The following is a 17,405-nucleotide window of genomic DNA, read 5'->3' on the forward strand; positions in this document are numbered from 1 at the left end:
AGCATTAGCCCGCCCCCTAAAGCTGCACAGTGAATGGGAGTTAAGGATTTGGGGTGTAAAGGGGGTGGGGTTGGGGGGGATTGGTCACCTGGTACAATAATATTTAACACATAAAACATGCAATTTAGAATTTGCAAGTGTTGACGCTGGACTGAAATGCTGTGCATTCATTAAATTGTTGAAATTTAGACTTGAAGTTGGAATGGTTGAATCGATCAAGAAATGTGGAAGGAGAGCTTTAATATGTAAAATATCTCAATAGTGTATATAACAATTTTTTGGGAAATGGAAAAGGCTGCAATAACTTTTTTTTATGTTTTTAAAATTATTTAACACTTCCTTTCCTCAGTCTCTCTTTTGGTCTCCCTAATTTGTTGGAATTTAGATGTTTCTGGGGTTGGTGAAAGATTCTGGTTGGTAACCCGGTGGGTAGTAGGTAATGTCTGGTCGGTGCTGGATTTCCCTTTCCTTTCTTTTCTTTGATCCTTCCTCGGGTCTCCTGACAAACATCACGACTCTAGCTGGATTCTGAAGTATTCGGTTTATGTGAACGGTATGGGATTTTTAATAGGTTTTAGGTGAACTAATGAGTACACACTCACACGCATACACACACACATACACACGCACATGCACATACCTACATACAAAATACAAAATAAAATATATAAATAAATAAAAAAGAGAGAGAGCAATGATGATGACATGTCAAATCGGTAAAATTACCGAATGAACAATACTGAGCTCTCTCGGGAGAAAGAAAGAAAACAAAAAAATATATTTAACACTTTTTTCTTTATAAAATTGAAAATGTGTTTGATATATTGTAACATTCAATGCATTTTTATTTGAATCAAAATGCTTTATTTATAACTTAAATTAATCATAACAAGAATGAAATATGATTAACACAAATTGTAAAATTAAACTTTTTCACATTTAAATAAAATAATAACAAAACAATGTGAAATTTTGTGAAATCCATCATTATTATGTTTGTTTTTTTCAAATTAAACATTTAACATTTTAAAATGCAATTTGCTAATAAACTTCGTTTTACATTTGTTTTTACATTTTCAGAAAGCAGGCATTGCAAATGAGGAGTTGTTTTCAATTATAATAAATAATGGTTAAAAAAAGAAATAAAAAAAGAAATGAAGCATCTTGTTAGAAAAAGTTGAAACTTTTTCTTTTAAATGTCAAAAATATTGTGATATCTTGTAACATTTACCTTTTTCAAATTAATTATTAACATTTTGCATTTTTTTTAACTTAGAAAACATGTAAAACATTCATAAGTTCAGAAATATAAATGTATTAAAAGTTACAAAAATTATGTGATTTTACTTTTATTTTTGATTAAGTTATTATTAATTAATTAAATATGAAGTTAAAGATTTTCAATGTTAATATCTTGCAACACTGAAATGTATTGTATTATTATTTTTATTTTATTTTTTTGCATATTTTTAGCATGTGTGGCATCTTTTAACATTCAACACATTTCTCTTTAAAAAAAAATGCAAACTAGTGTGTTATTTGTAATAAGCACAAATAAAAAATTTAAAAAACTGTTTCAAAATGTAATATGTAGTGACATTAAACTTTATTGTTTTGTTTTATTTATTCAACCTTTTTCTTGAACATTTTTTTTATTCAAAACTTGGGTGATATCTTGTTTTAACTTTCTAACCCTATTATGTTCTTATCCACTCATACACACACACTTGACTCCACAGGCATCAAGTGTTTTTCCACGCCGGTGACACACACAGCCTCAGGTGCACAGCTCCGCAGGTCGGGTCCCGATCATAAGTCACGTAAGCTGGCGCGCAAACCCAGTCGGAAAAGGCGTTTCCTGCTGTCGCCGACAAAGAATTCATCAAGCGTTTAGCCATTTCGCTTCTTTGCATACCCTTTGCATACTCAACACAATGCTGAGAGACAATCGAGGCTTTTGCGCCACACTGATGAATCCATCAAGGCGGCTGTGATTTATACACGTGTCTGCCTTCACAGCGGAGGCCACCCCGCTCAAACGCGCGCACACGCAAGCATCATCAACACGAGAGGGAAGCAGGGAGGGGGGTAAAAGTTTGCATAAAACAAGCGCATATGTCCATCTTTTGGTCTCCTGATGATGATGCTTCATTCGCTCAAAGTGGGGATTAGTTGAGGGAAGGGGGGCGGCGCGCAACTGAGCTGAGCTGAGTCCACAAATGTTTTGTTTTGTTTATTCGCTTGCAAAACCCCAATGATGTTACGGGGAGAGAATGAAAATGAAGAGAGGGAGAGACGAGGAGGAACTGCAAAAGTTAAACCAGTCAAACATTTTCTTTACAATCATATGTTAAGAGACTGAAGTCTACTGGTCCAATGCTGGTTTAGATCCTATTTGGCAGACAGAGCTTTTTGTATAAGCCTTGATTGTTCTGAATTCTGCTTTACACCACTGTCGTATGGTGTTCCACAGGGTTCCATTTTGGGACCCCTGCTGTTTTCATTGTAGTTGTTATTCGAATTAGTTTTGTTCCGATACCGATACTGGCATCGGCAGGGCCCCCTATACTGCATTAAAACAGTGGTATCGGTATCGGTGAGTACTAACAAGTAACATGTCGATACCATTAATTCAGATGCTAATATAGGACTTTGGATGTAGCATCTTGTGTCTTGCTTGTGCACGACATTCACTGATGTGTGACATGTTCACTGCATGCCGAGCCAAGATATCCTATTGGCCATTGAATGCTCTGAACCAATGGCAGGACAGCTTTTTCATGTTGAGAAAAAAACAACAAACAACTTAGGTATCGGTATCGGCCGATACTGCAAAGCTGGCTATCGGAATCGGTATCAGGATCCTTTCCAGAGGTCCTTTAAAAACACACTTTAAAAACTGAAATATTTTTGTCTGATTGCAACCGATTGTCAAATATGTTCTGTGCGCCCCCACTAGTGCAAATATACCAGTCTAGAGTGGTTTAGATCTTTTTTGCCTTGGCTGCTCTGCCACACGGTTGTATGGTGTTCCACAGAGTTCAATTTTGGGGCCCCTGGTGTTTTCTTTGTATTTCCTATTTGCTGACTCTACATAAAACATGAATCTTTTCAACTCCACAAGGTCAGAGTTTCAAAAAACACACTTCAAAAACTGAAATATTTTGTCCGATTGCTACCAACTTGTTAGAATAAACGTACATAAGTTATCCCATGTTTACTCTTATAGTATTGCAAAGCATGGCTTATGCTCTTGCAGCTGGAAAACAGGAATTGTGCCTTATCACAAGATAGCAGCTGAAACACTTTGCGGATGAACTGTTGAACTTTGACTGTTGAAACCTTCAGCGCCGAAGAAAGACACGTCAGTATTATTATCTGCACAATGACTCATATTCGTGATGGTTGCTGCTGTGTGTGCCACCTCCCCTTTAGAGCAGCAACGGCTATGTAACTAGTGAATACCCAATAAAAAGCAAAACCGGCACATATCTGTCTGTTGTGGTGAGCAAAACTAATCTAAGTCTGTTATCTTCCTTCCTTGTCTGTTGTTTATTGAATGTTCGAGGTTGACAACTGTCAAATTGTAAAACATGACCGCTTTTGTCACTGCGCGAGCATGGAAACGAAGTTTGACGACTTGTCATGAATGCTCTTGTAAAAGTTAGGAAGAGGCACTGTTGTTTCAGTTCAACATCCCCAAAAAAGGGGGAGAGTTTGGGGGGTTGGGGGGGGGGGTGCTCCTCTTCAATCCTAGTCCCCAGGAGGCCCGCACTGCACCTGCTGTCTCCCGGCGCCTCCCATCAGAAAGGCATTTAGCGGGCGCTGTGGCTGCGGGCCCCGTCATTAGCCAGCGTAATTATTTGTGCAAGGAGCGTCATGGCAAAAGTGGCTGCGCATAAGCAAACAGAAGGGCCGCAGGACCGAGAACAAACAACGCATTAGAGGCTATCGAAGGCCGTGACAATGACAGCAAAAGTCTGGCACGGAGGGACGCGACTAAACACCTAAAAGAAGGTCAAGTAGTCTGCAGATGAAGTGACAAACAGGAAGCGTATTCAAAAAGCATAAATGTCCATATTAACACTTTGGCGGAAAAAAACAAAACAAGACATTACTCAAAAAGTCATGTTTGTGGCTGCGGGCGCTGTCCCTCCTACAGTTCATCAATTCCACAGCATGACAAGTCGTCATCCCGACAATGCTTCATCTGCTCGTGCTCATTTGCATGCACACACAAATGCGCGCGCACTCACACTGACTCGACAACAACACTAAGATTTGAGCTTCACGCTGCGTGATGTATGTATTGTATTCTAACTTAGACCACTTTCCTTCACTTGCGCTTCCAAGGGATCAATAAAGTGTCTGTCTACAACAGGGATTCACAAACAGTGATGGATACACCACTAGGGGCCACAAACAGTTGTTGGCGCCCATGCTGGAGACCGCAAAAAGTGGCGCGCGCCCCCCTTGGGACCTCAAACTGGAGTGTATGCACTCCCCTGAAGCTACTTAACTGTGTTGTGTGAATCCCTGGGGACCGCAAAAAGTAACATGTGCACCCCCTTGGGACAACAAAAAGTGGGGATCACAAATAAGGGCTTTCAACTTTTGGGTCCTTGGCCTTTTAAAGGGGGGGGGGGGGGTCTTTCAAAGACTGATATAGCAGTAAACGTTAGCACAAAATCTTCAGGCTTATGCTACAGTAGAAAGAAAACAAATGTCTGAAAAAGATGACTAGAACAGCTGAAATGTATTAAGGGTTAATCAGTTTAAAAATGCTGACTCCCATTTAACTAATTCACTCCCCGCCATTTTGACTGAAGCAATCCCCTTCACTCCCTAACTGGATTTGGACTGATTTTGCCAGGCCCGCAGAATATTATGTTCTATTGCTATAAAAAGAGAGAGATTAGATTCTCTTCTTTCTTTAGGACAAAAAGTACATTTCTATCTGTTTCCGTTTTGCAGTAATTAGCATTAGAATATAGCTAAATTTCATCATTATTCACAAATCTGTTTAGAACTGTGGGTAAATTGGCTTTTTTTCAACATGGCCCTGGTTGATCTCTTTTGCTCTGCTGCTACCTGCTGGCCGTTTTTGTAATAACTACCATTTCTTCAACCGTTCTCTGCAGTTGAGAGGCTGCATCAAAGCCTTCTTTATGATCTAACATAAAACGTATAAATACGTCTTTGGGACACTTAAAACGTTTAAAATAAAACGTATTCATTTTTCATTCATTTCATTTTTGGGAGCAAATGAGTTAACGTGTTTACATGTGATTGGTTAATTCTAAACACAACCACATCCCCACTTTTATAAGAAGGTGTGTACACTTGTGCAACCTGATTATTTCAGCTGTTTATTTACTTTAAAAAAATCAATTGGATTACACAGCATATATGTTTTCAAATGGTGCTCTCAATTTCACATATTGACATTTGAATCGGGGTGTGTAGACTTTTTATATACACTAGGGCTGCAACTAACAATTATTTCATATTAATTCATCTGTGAATCGGATAAAATGCTAATAGAATAATGTTCATCCTTTTATTTCAAAAATAAGACATTCATTCCAATTGGCAAGGCAGAAAATGCATTTCTTGTTTCAGTTACTGATTCGATCCATACTAATAAAATAAGCAAAAATGTATAATAAAAAAAATGCTTTCATGGAGGACTACATAAACCTGAGAATATTTACTGTTGAGAGGCTGAAATTCCAAGTGTTATGACAAGAAATCGATTATCATAACAATGATCAATTCATTTGAAAATCTATGACTTGTTCTATTACTTGATTAATCTTCTAATACAAACTGCCGATGGTTTCACAGGGGCCCCAAGATCATTTCAGGAATCACTACCCTGAGGACCCCCCCACTGTGCAAAATTCCCAAGTTTGATCTTCAATCAAGGACATTTAGCCTAATGTCCATCTGTAGTTCAAATCTTTACCCACAAATTGAACTCCTCTTTAAACTTCACACACACACACACACACGCACACGCACGTCGCCAAACACACAAACCATTACCGGCTAATTGAATATAATTTATTTAGTTTTCCGGAAAGATCCATTAAAGGAAGAAGAAGTCGCACCTCCGCAAATGACCGGCTCGTACAGCGCGCCCTCTTCACAAACACAATTAAAACACCACGTATCAATACACACACTGCGAATGACACACACTACAAGGGGGCTAGGGGGGGGGGGGGGGCTCATCTTCTCACGTCATTAGCGGCCCACCATGACACTGGGCCGCTGGCCATTTCTTCTATATAAAGTCTCTAATGGGGGCCCCGCTCGCAAAAGCTAAAATATGCACAGAAAGTCCAGCACACACACACACACACACACACACACACATATAAGCCGTTTGAAATGAATGGTTATTTATTCACTAAACGAGGGTGTGGGTGTTTAATGTTCCTTGGACGTTGGGTAGTGTTCCGGGGGAGGCAGAGCCCGAGCCCCCCGGCAACAGACATCATTTATTTTACACATAGCCCTGATACCGCACACTAGGCAGCCGCACTCAGATGGGCTTTGCATGGGAGAAGGAGATCTTAATGAATGTGTGTGTGTATAGAGGAACACATTAGGGAAAGGAAGGCGGAAAGGGAACTATTGTGTGTGTGCGTGTGTTGCGTTTTTTTTCTTCCCGATCTATCTGTAGGGAGGAGACGCCTGGTTGCAACGCTCAGACCTCATCCAAATGCAAAACATCGCAGGGCGCCCAGGTACTCACATTCTCTTAATTAAAAAGAAAAAAAAGTTATCGAAAGTTTTTCCTAAATTATCTTTTTTTTAATTTTTTTTTACTTTTTTTTTTTTCTCAGTTTGAGGATTTTTTTTCCATCTCCTGTACTAAAAGAGAATTCATAATTAATTGAACTGGTCATGTCTTGGCATATTTAAATGTTTACTGATTTATTATTTTTTGTAATAGATTCAATAGAAATTTTGTATTCTGCAATATTTATCAATGTATTCTTTTTTATTTTGATGACATGTTCTTTAAGTTATTTATTTCATTACTGTAAATATTATTTAAGTATTTTTTATCTAATTTAATTTAACTGTTTTTTATTTCACACTTTGATTCTTTATTAATTAATATTTAACCATTTATTATTTATGTATTTATTGTAATGGTGGAAATTATTTTCGAATTTTTATTAGTTAATAATTATCAGTTAAATGCTTATTACTTTTGACTTTGCCGTTGTCAATGTAATGTAATTGTAATGAAGTGATTTTTTTTTCCATAAATTATTATTACTCAATAGTTTTTTTTATTTATGGTAATACTTTATGGTAATACTTTTGATTTAAATTTATTTTCACATATATCAATTTATTATTTATTTATTGCAGTGAAGTGTAATTTTTACTTAGATATTTATTAGATAAGTATTTAATAAATTATAAAATAAAAATAAATAAAATTATTAATTGTAAAAAGTATTAATTAATGTTCATCAATTTATTGTTATTCAAATTAGTTTTTTATTCTTATTAAAAGTCATCAATCTATAGTTTATGTTTTTATTAAAATGAAGTGTGTTTTGTGTTCATCCAAATTTATCAAATACTGATATTAAAAATAGTATTTATTTTTGGCATCCCTGCCAGTGGTGCAAAGTAAAACAAAATGGACACTGATGAAAAGAGTGACGCGCCCATGCTGGTCCACCAGCCTTGTAAACAATTTGTAGTAGTCGCCACGGCAACAATAAAGATGCTAGAAAAATGCTACTCCAGCTCGTGTGCCATCAACCTGATTTCACACTGTTATACTAAAAAATATATTTAAAAAATATATATAAAAAAATATATATATTTAAAAATTAATAAATAAAATAAAATAAAAAAATAAAAATAATAAAAAACAGTGGACAATTTTTTTCCCTAAAGCATTCCTTTAAATGGAGACGCTTACCTCCTCACCTACTGTGACCAAGGTGAGCGCGATGGTCGTCTCTCCGTCCGAGAACTCCTTCAACTTCTTGGACAGCAGGTGCTCCAGGCCTTGGTCATGTTAGCGCAACACAAGTCAACTGAAAGTTACACGAGGAACTAGGCGAAGGTAAGAGTAGTCTTTCGTTACGCAACTCCACAGCGAGAGATTGGCAGCATGCATTAAGGAATACTTTTGCAAAGTGTGTTTGAATGACTTTAATAGAGTCTCTGGTGATGTCAAACAAATTCCAAGTCAGGACAAATAATCACCTTGTAGCATCACCTTGCTGTCACCGCTGCGCTCCAAACGTCTCAGCAGCTCATCCAGTTCCCCACACCGGCGGCCATGTTTGAGCGCAAAGGCCTCACTTTGGAACCGCAACGCCTCTGAAAGCACACACACAAAAATGTTTAGGTATTTTAGGGGTCCTGCAACATCAAAAAAAAAAAAATACCTGACCCCAAAAATGTATTAAAAAATACACAGTCGCGCCTCATTGAAAGTTTTTTTAAAAATCAACCTCTAACACCAATTTTATCGATCAGAGTGGGTGGGCATGTCCATCGAAACAAGGCCCGTGCCCGGTATTGAACAGGAAGTCGGCCATTTTGGTTGGAAGCAGCCATTTTGGAATGGAGGTCTACTTGCAATAGGAGTCTTGCCGCTTGTGTTTTGAAACTTCCTCTTTGTTCAAATGACTGTCACAGTCCAATAAAACAAGTTGACTGCGTGTCGTTGTGTTATATAATTATCATCCTTCCATGTTTTCTTTGCCTGTGTGTGCGTGCGTGTGAGTGAGTGTTTGTGTGGACTTGCTTGTTATATCTTGCGCCTCTCAAGCTCTTTGCTGGCCCTAATTCACTCTTGCCTCCATCCACCCAACGACCCAAATTCGGTTGTTCCCTCAATTGAACTTTTTTGCCGGCCAAAACAGCAGCACCCAAAGCATGTCAACAGATTCCGATGAATTAAAACACAAAAAACAAACGTCTATTGAAATGAATTGAAAAGTCAATAATCCAGTCCAACCCCTAATATCTTTATGTGTTTTTACTTTAGTAAAAGTAGTAGTGTATGGAAAGAAAACATAATAAAACGTGATAAAGCTCCTGCCCAGCATACAAAGCTTGTCTCTCATTTGAGCTGTATCACTTTGACTGTATATACTTCCTTGACACAGAATTTTAGTACTACTTTTTTATTTATCCAGGGCTTTGGTGGGATCTTGTGGCAGCATTTCCGAAAGAACATTAAAAAATTAAAAAATACAGTACAGTAGGGGATAGGTTCCACGGGTGAATTTGTAGAATTGTGAAAAGTGAATATGCAGCAGTTAGGATTTTTCATTAGTTAGTTTTTACTTTGTTTTAAATTAAAGTTCAGTTTTATTTTTTATTTGTTCAAGAATGTTTCGTTTTAGTTTAGTTTTTGTTAGTTTTAGTTTGAGTTATTTTTTTTTAAATATATATATTTGACCTGTAACTACAGATGTGCAGTAAAGCAATACCAAAATAAATACATTTAAAATCAACCCCCGAAAGCTTGTGTATGATATTGGCAAAGACAAAAAAAGGAGGACATTTTTGCTATAATTTTAGTTCATTTTAGTTAAATATAAAATGTAGTTTCAGTTAGTTGTAGTCTTTTTTTAATAGCATTTTTTTTCAATTTCACTTTTAGTTATTTTATTAGTTTTCATAAACTATAATATACTTTGGATGGATGGATAGATGTTTTTTTTTTTTTTACTCTCAACTTTGTGCCTATGTCAATCAAAATCATTTCAGTTCAATGCAACATGAATGAACAAATCAAAGATCTGCTAACATGGAAATTTCGAAGCTGGAAGAAGACAAATTTTGTGCAAATGAAGTGAATAGGTGAGTGATATTCAGGGCATGAATAGGTCCCCTGAGCTCCAACCAACCCACCCCAAGCCTCCCTGCTGAAACACGAATATGTGCGGTCTACTGTATTTTATAACAGTTTTTTTTTTTTAGCACCGTGAATATGTATGGATGAATGTCTGTAGTGCCCTAAGTTATTGAAACCCCACCAACTTCCTGACACTTAACTTAGGAGCAGCAGTCCCACTTTATAGTGTGTCTGTTCCTTACTCACAAGCTTCCTCTCTCCTGGTGGCTGTTAAGCGAGCGGAGTGCAGAGGATTTGAGTGCGCGTCGCCCCATTACCTCCCCCAGGGTGCGCGTGCGCCTCTCTCTCACCTCCGAGGCTCTCCCTCAGCGCCGCTCCGACGCGCTCGGGTGCCTCTTGAAGAAGCTCTCTGGCGACCCTCATCGCCGCGGACGCCGGTCTGCAGTCATCATCATCATCATCATCGTCATCATCATCATCATGGTGATGGACCACTCGCAGGATGCTGGAGTCCAACGCGCGGCGCTCAGAGCTGATTTGCATAAACACATACAGTCGATGGCTGCATTAGTAAATACACTATCCATGTGTGTTAGTGAGGATGTTTGTGTGAGTTAACTCATTAACTGCCATTGACGGCTATAGACGTCAAAAATTCATTTGAACTATTTCTATTAGTTTCAATTTTTTTTCCTTTTTTGTTAACAAGAGTATGAAAACTATTGATTAATTACAATTTGATAAAATTATCGTCTGACGCCTCTAATTTTTTAATAATATTTTCTTTTTTTTTAAATTACTTAACTATTTAAACTCAAGATTAAGCACACATTTTATATCTGTTCTAAATGTACAATATTTTTTTTTCTAGGTTTTCATACTCTTGTTAACAAAAGTGGGGGGGGGGGGAATGTGAAATCGAAATTTGACGTCTATCGCCGTCAATGGCAGTGAATGAGTTAAAGAGAGAGTGTGTAAATGTGTGTGTACCAATCCAGCAAGCCGTCCCTCATCAGCGTGATTGATAGTTTCCCTGCCCGATGGATTTTCACCAGGTCCAGGTCGTCCTTCCACAGTAAGAGGCTCTCGCACACTTTGATCTTGCGTAGGTAGCCCAGGGTCTCCCCGGGCAGCGAGGCGGCACCACGCCGACCGCACAGCAGCGGCACACACACACCCAGGGAGGGATCTCTCTGAAGGGAATCATACAAAGGGCAAAGAGACATGGAGGTCGAGGACGTACTTTCTGGTCTCTAATGCATGGCATTGGTAGACACACACACACAGATGAAACACACTTTCACACTCACTCGGACTATTTACCTATAATCCATGCACAGTTACACTTTTACACATATAAGTGTGGTATATTTGTAATCTTTTTTTGTTGTTGTTATTGATCAAATTACATGAAAATGACTCATATACAATACTGGCTGTCACCAGTAATGAGCCACTTTCAGTAAACCTGCCTCCTTTTTTAACTTAATTGCCTCAAATTGAGTTTTTTTTTTCTCCTTCTGGCGAGCGCAGTGGAGAGGGGCGAGCAGTTACGCACACGTCGCACAGAGGTGGAGGAGCTAGGCAATAAAACGAGAGAGACACTGCAAACATGGATGTCGTTTGACTGTTGATTCATGCGCATTGTCCTTGGTAATTAAAAACTAAAATGTACTAGTCAGGTACTAGTCAGCCCCAAGGACAACATGAGTAGTCCATGGGTCTGTACTAAAAATAGCACACCAGTGATGGGTCATTGTAACTCGCTTGTTTGTTTTTCTGTATTAAAAACGTGTTTGTGTAGTGTTCACAATTTGTTTGTGTATTCTGTTCAATAAAGTTAAATGAGAGGAAAAAAACGTACTAAGGAAAATTAAAACAGAAGAAGAAGAAGAAGAGATAAAAAAGAAGAACAAGAAGAAGCTATTAGCCATAAAAGGTGTCAGATTGGGACAGTTTTGTTAGAAAGAAAAAAATAATAATGATTTGGAAGCATTGGGTCATCCTTAGTACCAAATACTGTATTCTATATTTTGTTTAAAAATAAAATGGATTGTGTTCAACTGAATTTTTTTATTTTTATTTACCCAACTATTTCATCAAACACAACACACTCACTTACACACACACACACACACGTGTATACCTGGCTGAGATGTAGCGCTAAGCACAGCGTGGCAGCCACAGTGTCCGCATCTGCCTCCGGACCACCTAGCACAACATGGATACACTTGTCACCCCACACCTAGAAAAGATCACACACACACACACGTACACAAAAGGGAGGTGGGTTTCGGTAAACAATCATGCACAGGGGAGGGGTGATATTCAACCCTGACATTTCGCCAATATTTGACTAACTTGACATAGTATAACGACTGTGTTAGATGAACCCAATACTCTGCATTAATAATGACGTCTTTATCCATGCTCGTAAAAAACTAAACACAACAACAGCAGAATCAATTGGGAGACTTCAATGAGTTGATGTGAGATGTGATGACTATCATTAATTCCACTGACAAACACTCCACGTTTTGGTTAAGTGGACGTTAATGACAACAGAAGCATTAACTCATTCACTCCCAGCCTTTTTCACGGAAGCAGTCCACCTTCGCTCCCGGCTGGATTTGGACTGATTTTGCCAGGCCCACAGAATAGTGTGTTATATTGCTATAAAAAAATGGAACCTACCAAATGAAAGATTTGAGTCTCTTCTTTCATCAGGAAAAAAAGTGTTTCCGTTTTGTAGCAATTAGCATTAGAATATAGCTAAGTTTCATCAATATTCACAAATCTGTATAGAACTGTGGGTACATTTTCAACATGGCCCTGCTGCCACCTGCTGGCTATTTTTGTAATAACTACCATTTCCTCAACCGTTCTTTGCAGTTGAGAGGTTGCATCAAAGCATTCTGTATGCTCTAGCATAAAAAAATACATTAAAACATATAAATATGTCTTTGGGACACTTAAACATTCAATACTGTCTTGCCTTTGTCTGTGTGTGCCTTTATTTGGAGTGCTGTTCGTGTTGTGCCCGATTTGGCCACTGAGGGGCAGTGTGGTTCCACGCGGTCTAATACACTGTTAAGTTGTAGCCACATTAGAGAGTAGAAGGAAAAAGTCACAATCAAGCCGTTCTTTTGAGTGATAAAAGTGCCGCGAGTAGCGCGCTAATTAGCATTAGCGGGTCAGACTGGAGTAGATCATTACCATTCCTTGCACATCTATAGATTGAAGCGAAAATCATTGTCAATCAAATCATTTTGAATCCAAAATCGTTCTCAATCGAAAATCGATTCTGAATCGAATCGCAGACCCAAAAATCTGAATCGAATCGAATCGCGAGACATTCAAAGATTCCCACCCCTAATCCCCACTCCTTTGTCATCGTGGGAACGAAAGCCGCAGGTGTTAAAACAAATCAATCAGTAGACATCAAGCGTAAATGACAAGGGGAGGAAAGCTTGTCTCTGCTTCGATTAGATGTTAGCAAAGAGGGCTGAAAGGGAGGAAATGAGACACCGAAGCCTTCGAAAAGGGAATGCTGATCAAAACGAGGGATGAAGCGATGAGATTGAAGGAAGCAGGGCAGGAAGTCTAAGTAGGCTTTTAAAATAAAATAAAAAGGTGAGAAAGAGTGTGGAGATGCTTAGTGACCAAAAGGCTTGGAAAATGGATGCAGAAATGTGATATGTGAAAATGTGAGCAGGAGGATGAAGAAGACGAAGAAGAGCCGATAGCGAAAGGGAGGATGAATCAATAGTGGTCGGCCAAAGAGAGGAAGTGATGCATTAGTGAGGGAACATTCCACTTAGCGTCTGTCTGCTCTATGTGTGTTCAAACGTGTCAGCATTGAATGTGGAATAACAGGAAAATCCAACATCTGGCATTTACAAAATACACTTGATACTTTATGTGTTTAATTCAGTGATTAAGCAAGTAATTTACATCAAATAATTTTCCCCACTGAATTAATTAAAATGCTTTAGTTTTAGTGAATGATTAACTCCGTCAAAAAACACCTCCATCTTTTTCATTGTTTTTAAAAAAGAAAAATAGCATTGTATTTTATAGAAACATAAAATAATTTTAAAAAATTAACACATTACAACATAAGACAAAGATAATGACATTGAAACACCCCCCCCCCCCAAAAAAATAATTAAAAAAAAATAAACTGAATTTCTCTCTGTTGTTGAGTTAAACCAATACTAAATGTAAGTGTTAAGAGACCAAATAAGAAGTTATTTTATCCATTCTATACTGTATTTTTTTTTATTAATTGAATGATTAACTCATTAACTGCCATTGACGGCTATAGACGTCAAAAATTTATTTGAACTATTGCTATTAGTTCCACATTTTCCCCCACTTTAATTAACAAGAGTATGAAAACCTTTAGAACAGATATAAACTTTGTGATTAATCATGAGTTATTTAATAGTATATTTTTTCTTTTCTTTTTTAAATTAGGGACATCAAGTGATTAAAATATTTAATTGTAATTAATCACATGAATTCACTAGTTAACTCAAGAGTAATCAATTATTTTAAAAACTCATGATTAATCACAAATTTTATATCTGTTCTAAATGTACAATACATTTTTTCAAGGTTTTTATACTCTTGTTAACAAAAGTGGAAAAAAAATGTGAAACTAATACAAACAGTTAAAATTAATTTTTGACATCTATAGCCGTCAATGGCAGTGAATGAGTGAATGTGTTATTTGAATTTTATTCATCTTAACAACAGAATTGTGCCCATCCTTACAAACAAAACAAAAAAAACATCAGTTGAGCCCTAAACTGTAGCGCTGTATGTGTGCCTTTAAGGGGAGTGGCCAAATGAGTGACATCAGGAACTTGGCCATTTCGTCTGTGTCAACAGCAGCTCCTTGCGAGTGTTTTCATTTGTATTTGTGTGTTTGTTTGTATTTCTGTGTTTAACTGTTCGAATCAAATATTTTGTGCCTTGTGCGTCTTTTCCTTCCATTTCCAATCACACCTCAAAATTGGAACGACCCTCGTAAAGTTCGCAAGGATGAACGTGACGAGCGGAGCCCACGCATTCTCCGTTCCTCGCGCTCTTATCGCGAGTTAAAGACGTAATCAGATCGCTCCGGGCGAAAGGGAACAATGCTGGAAGTCTACTCAGCACATTGTTTTATCTGCAGAGCTCGACACACACACGTAGATAGAGTCAGTGTGAGTGAGATGTAAAGACTCAGGGCAATTAGGAGTATGGATGCTCTGGATGGTGGCCATGCGCAGAGTACAGCGCCAATGACAGATAGACCTGCAATGGCAAAAAAAAATATCCGCGCTTACGTTGAAATACAGGGAGGACAAAAACAAAACAGAATAAATTGGGTCGAGCCTTTCGTATTAATTGGCATATGATCCTAGGGAATATAATGAGTCGCTGGGCGAGTGACGAGCTCATTACTCACAGCTCTGAAGATGACGGTTCAAAACTGTGATTTTTTTTGGGGGATACCCTGGTTTTCAGAAACGTGCATTTTAGGTTAAATAAACACAAAATGTGTGTGAAGGTGATTGGATATTTTTGGTGGGTGGCGCGTTTCAGAAAACGTTGGTGAGAGAAGGAAGCTAGCTAGCTTGGTAGCTTGGGGTGTCGTCAAAAATGAGGTTGGTATGTCGGAGGGTTTGTCGGTGTATAGGTTGGAGATGTATAGATTTTAACTTCCTGTTTTTGGTTCCTTCCCCATTGACCAAGTTTTTGTAAACAAAGTACTTTGCAGTCCATCAAGATGCAGACAGCTGTTAGCACTCAGCGCTAGCTAGCATACGCTTGTCACTTGATATCATACACGTGCTAAAGTTTGATGCGTGTAAGCGGACAATAAAACAATGCAATGCTGACATTTTTTATTTCCTATGTGTACTCTAACGCAAGGGTTCTCAAACTTTTTGGATTCTGAGAGAATTTTTTTCCAAGGACCCCTCATAGTGAACACCAATAAGTCATAACTACCATGGATACTTAAAACATTATAAGAATAAGAGTTGCCTATTTTCAACAACAACAAAAGTGGCAATGTTATGATGTCAAATTCATATTTTTTAGAGGAAATGAGAATAAAGTACTGTACTGTATATATATGTTTACGCATTTTGTTCTTGCAAAGGAATAGTAATATGTGATGATAATGTATCTCACGATCAAATCAAATAAATTAGGTCAGCCCCAAGGGTCAATAATAAGTTTAAACCTAGGTTTAAAATATGCTCACTCCCCATACTTACTACTGGGTTGAGGTCTTTTAACGTATTTTTTAAATCAGTTTTCCAAAGTATTTTTCTTGCACTGCACAGTAGTAATTTTTTTTTATGTCTTTAGGTCTTTTTTTTGTAAATACTTTTAAATGTTTTATGTGACGCACATTGAGTTACCAAGTGTATGAAATGTGCCATATACACGGTAAATAAAGCTTCCTTGCCAAAAGTGTACCCCTCCCAATATGTAGGTATGCACTTTTTTTTCCCTAAACGATACGACATACTTTATTACGAATTATTTTGTGGACACCGGCAAGCTTCAGCTCGCTGACCCAAGTTTGAAAACCACTGAGTCTAATGAGTGCAATGCTTGCATGCAAGGAAAGGATGTATTGGGTGGGGGTGGGGGCGGGGGCCCTTAACTTGTTGATGTCAGCCTGAAGGGGTACCACAAGCCTCCTCATCTCTACCATATCATACCATACCATGCAATGTGTGGCTACAGGTGCAGCAACAGGAAAGAAAGCCTGTAGCACGCACACGTACACGCACACGCACAGATATACACACGGGAGGCTGCTGTCGCGTGTGGATGCTCGCAACTCACCCCTCGTCTGCAGTCCACCCTCCGCAGATAGTCGTCCATGTCGGCCTGCGTCGGCGCGGTACGAACGTGGAGCTCCACATAGGATACACAACAATTCAGTTAGGGACGTTTATGTGCCGGGACGTGTCGATGTGTGCGCGTTCGTGTGCGTGTATGTGTGTGTGTTGCAGAATAGAGTGGAATCCCCCACCCCCCCCGCTACGCTCGCACTGCAGCAGTCCCTCTGCAGCTGTGTGTGTTGGCACCGCCCCTTCTCGGTAAACTGGCTGGGTGTGGGTGACTATCGGCACTAGTTGTCGCGGCGGAGGTATACGCACGTTGGCTCTATAGTGTTACTACGCCACTCGCTTTTTTTTCTTCCTTTTTTTTTTAACCCTCCCGCGTCAGTCACATTGACAGTGAAATAGTAAATTGGGCGGTTATGGTGTATTTTTTTATTTTTATAATTGTTTATTTGTTGGATAGAATTAGCTAGCTAGTAACTTCAGCACCATAGACAGCAGCAAGCAACTCTCATACAGTACATCGACCACAATAATACTCCATTAGAGTTTATTCAAAGCTATAATTACAAAACAACATTGTTGATGTTGTAATTCGATCTCACTGGTTGCAGGTTTAGGTGGATTGTGTGTCGTGTTTGGGATTCGCGGAAGCCTAAAAGTAATTGCTGGAGCGGGCAAGATTGGAGTCTGTA

General features: G+C 38.4%; 1 protein-coding gene across 2 annotated transcripts in view; it reads right to left on the reverse strand.

Annotated features, from left to right (window-relative positions):
• LOC147173515 (uncharacterized) overlaps positions 1-16,940 on the reverse strand; it is a 33,625-nt gene extending 16,685 nt beyond the window's left edge. For both annotated transcript variants that reach the window (XM_086076537.1, XM_086076536.1), the window contains exons 1-6: positions 16,709-16,940; positions 12,000-12,098; positions 10,844-11,046; positions 10,204-10,385; positions 8,248-8,364; positions 7,958-8,046 (exon numbers count right to left, since the gene is read on the reverse strand). In XM_086076537.1, coding sequence (XP_085932663.1) covers positions 7,958-8,046; positions 8,248-8,364; positions 10,204-10,385; positions 10,844-11,046; positions 12,000-12,098; positions 16,709-16,747 — 729 coding nt within the window. In that variant the 5' untranslated portion in view covers positions 16,748-16,940. The remainder of the gene's footprint in view (positions 1-7,957; positions 8,047-8,247; positions 8,365-10,203; positions 10,386-10,843; positions 11,047-11,999; positions 12,099-16,708) is intronic.
• Between the last annotated feature and the right edge of the window lie 465 nt (positions 16,941-17,405).

Source organism: Leptonotus elevatus, chromosome 5 (assembly GCF_054856555.1).
Source record: "Leptonotus elevatus isolate MCC_2025b chromosome 5, RoL_Lele_1.0, whole genome shotgun sequence".
Taxonomy (NCBI): Eukaryota; Metazoa; Chordata; class Actinopteri; order Syngnathiformes; family Syngnathidae; genus Leptonotus; species Leptonotus elevatus.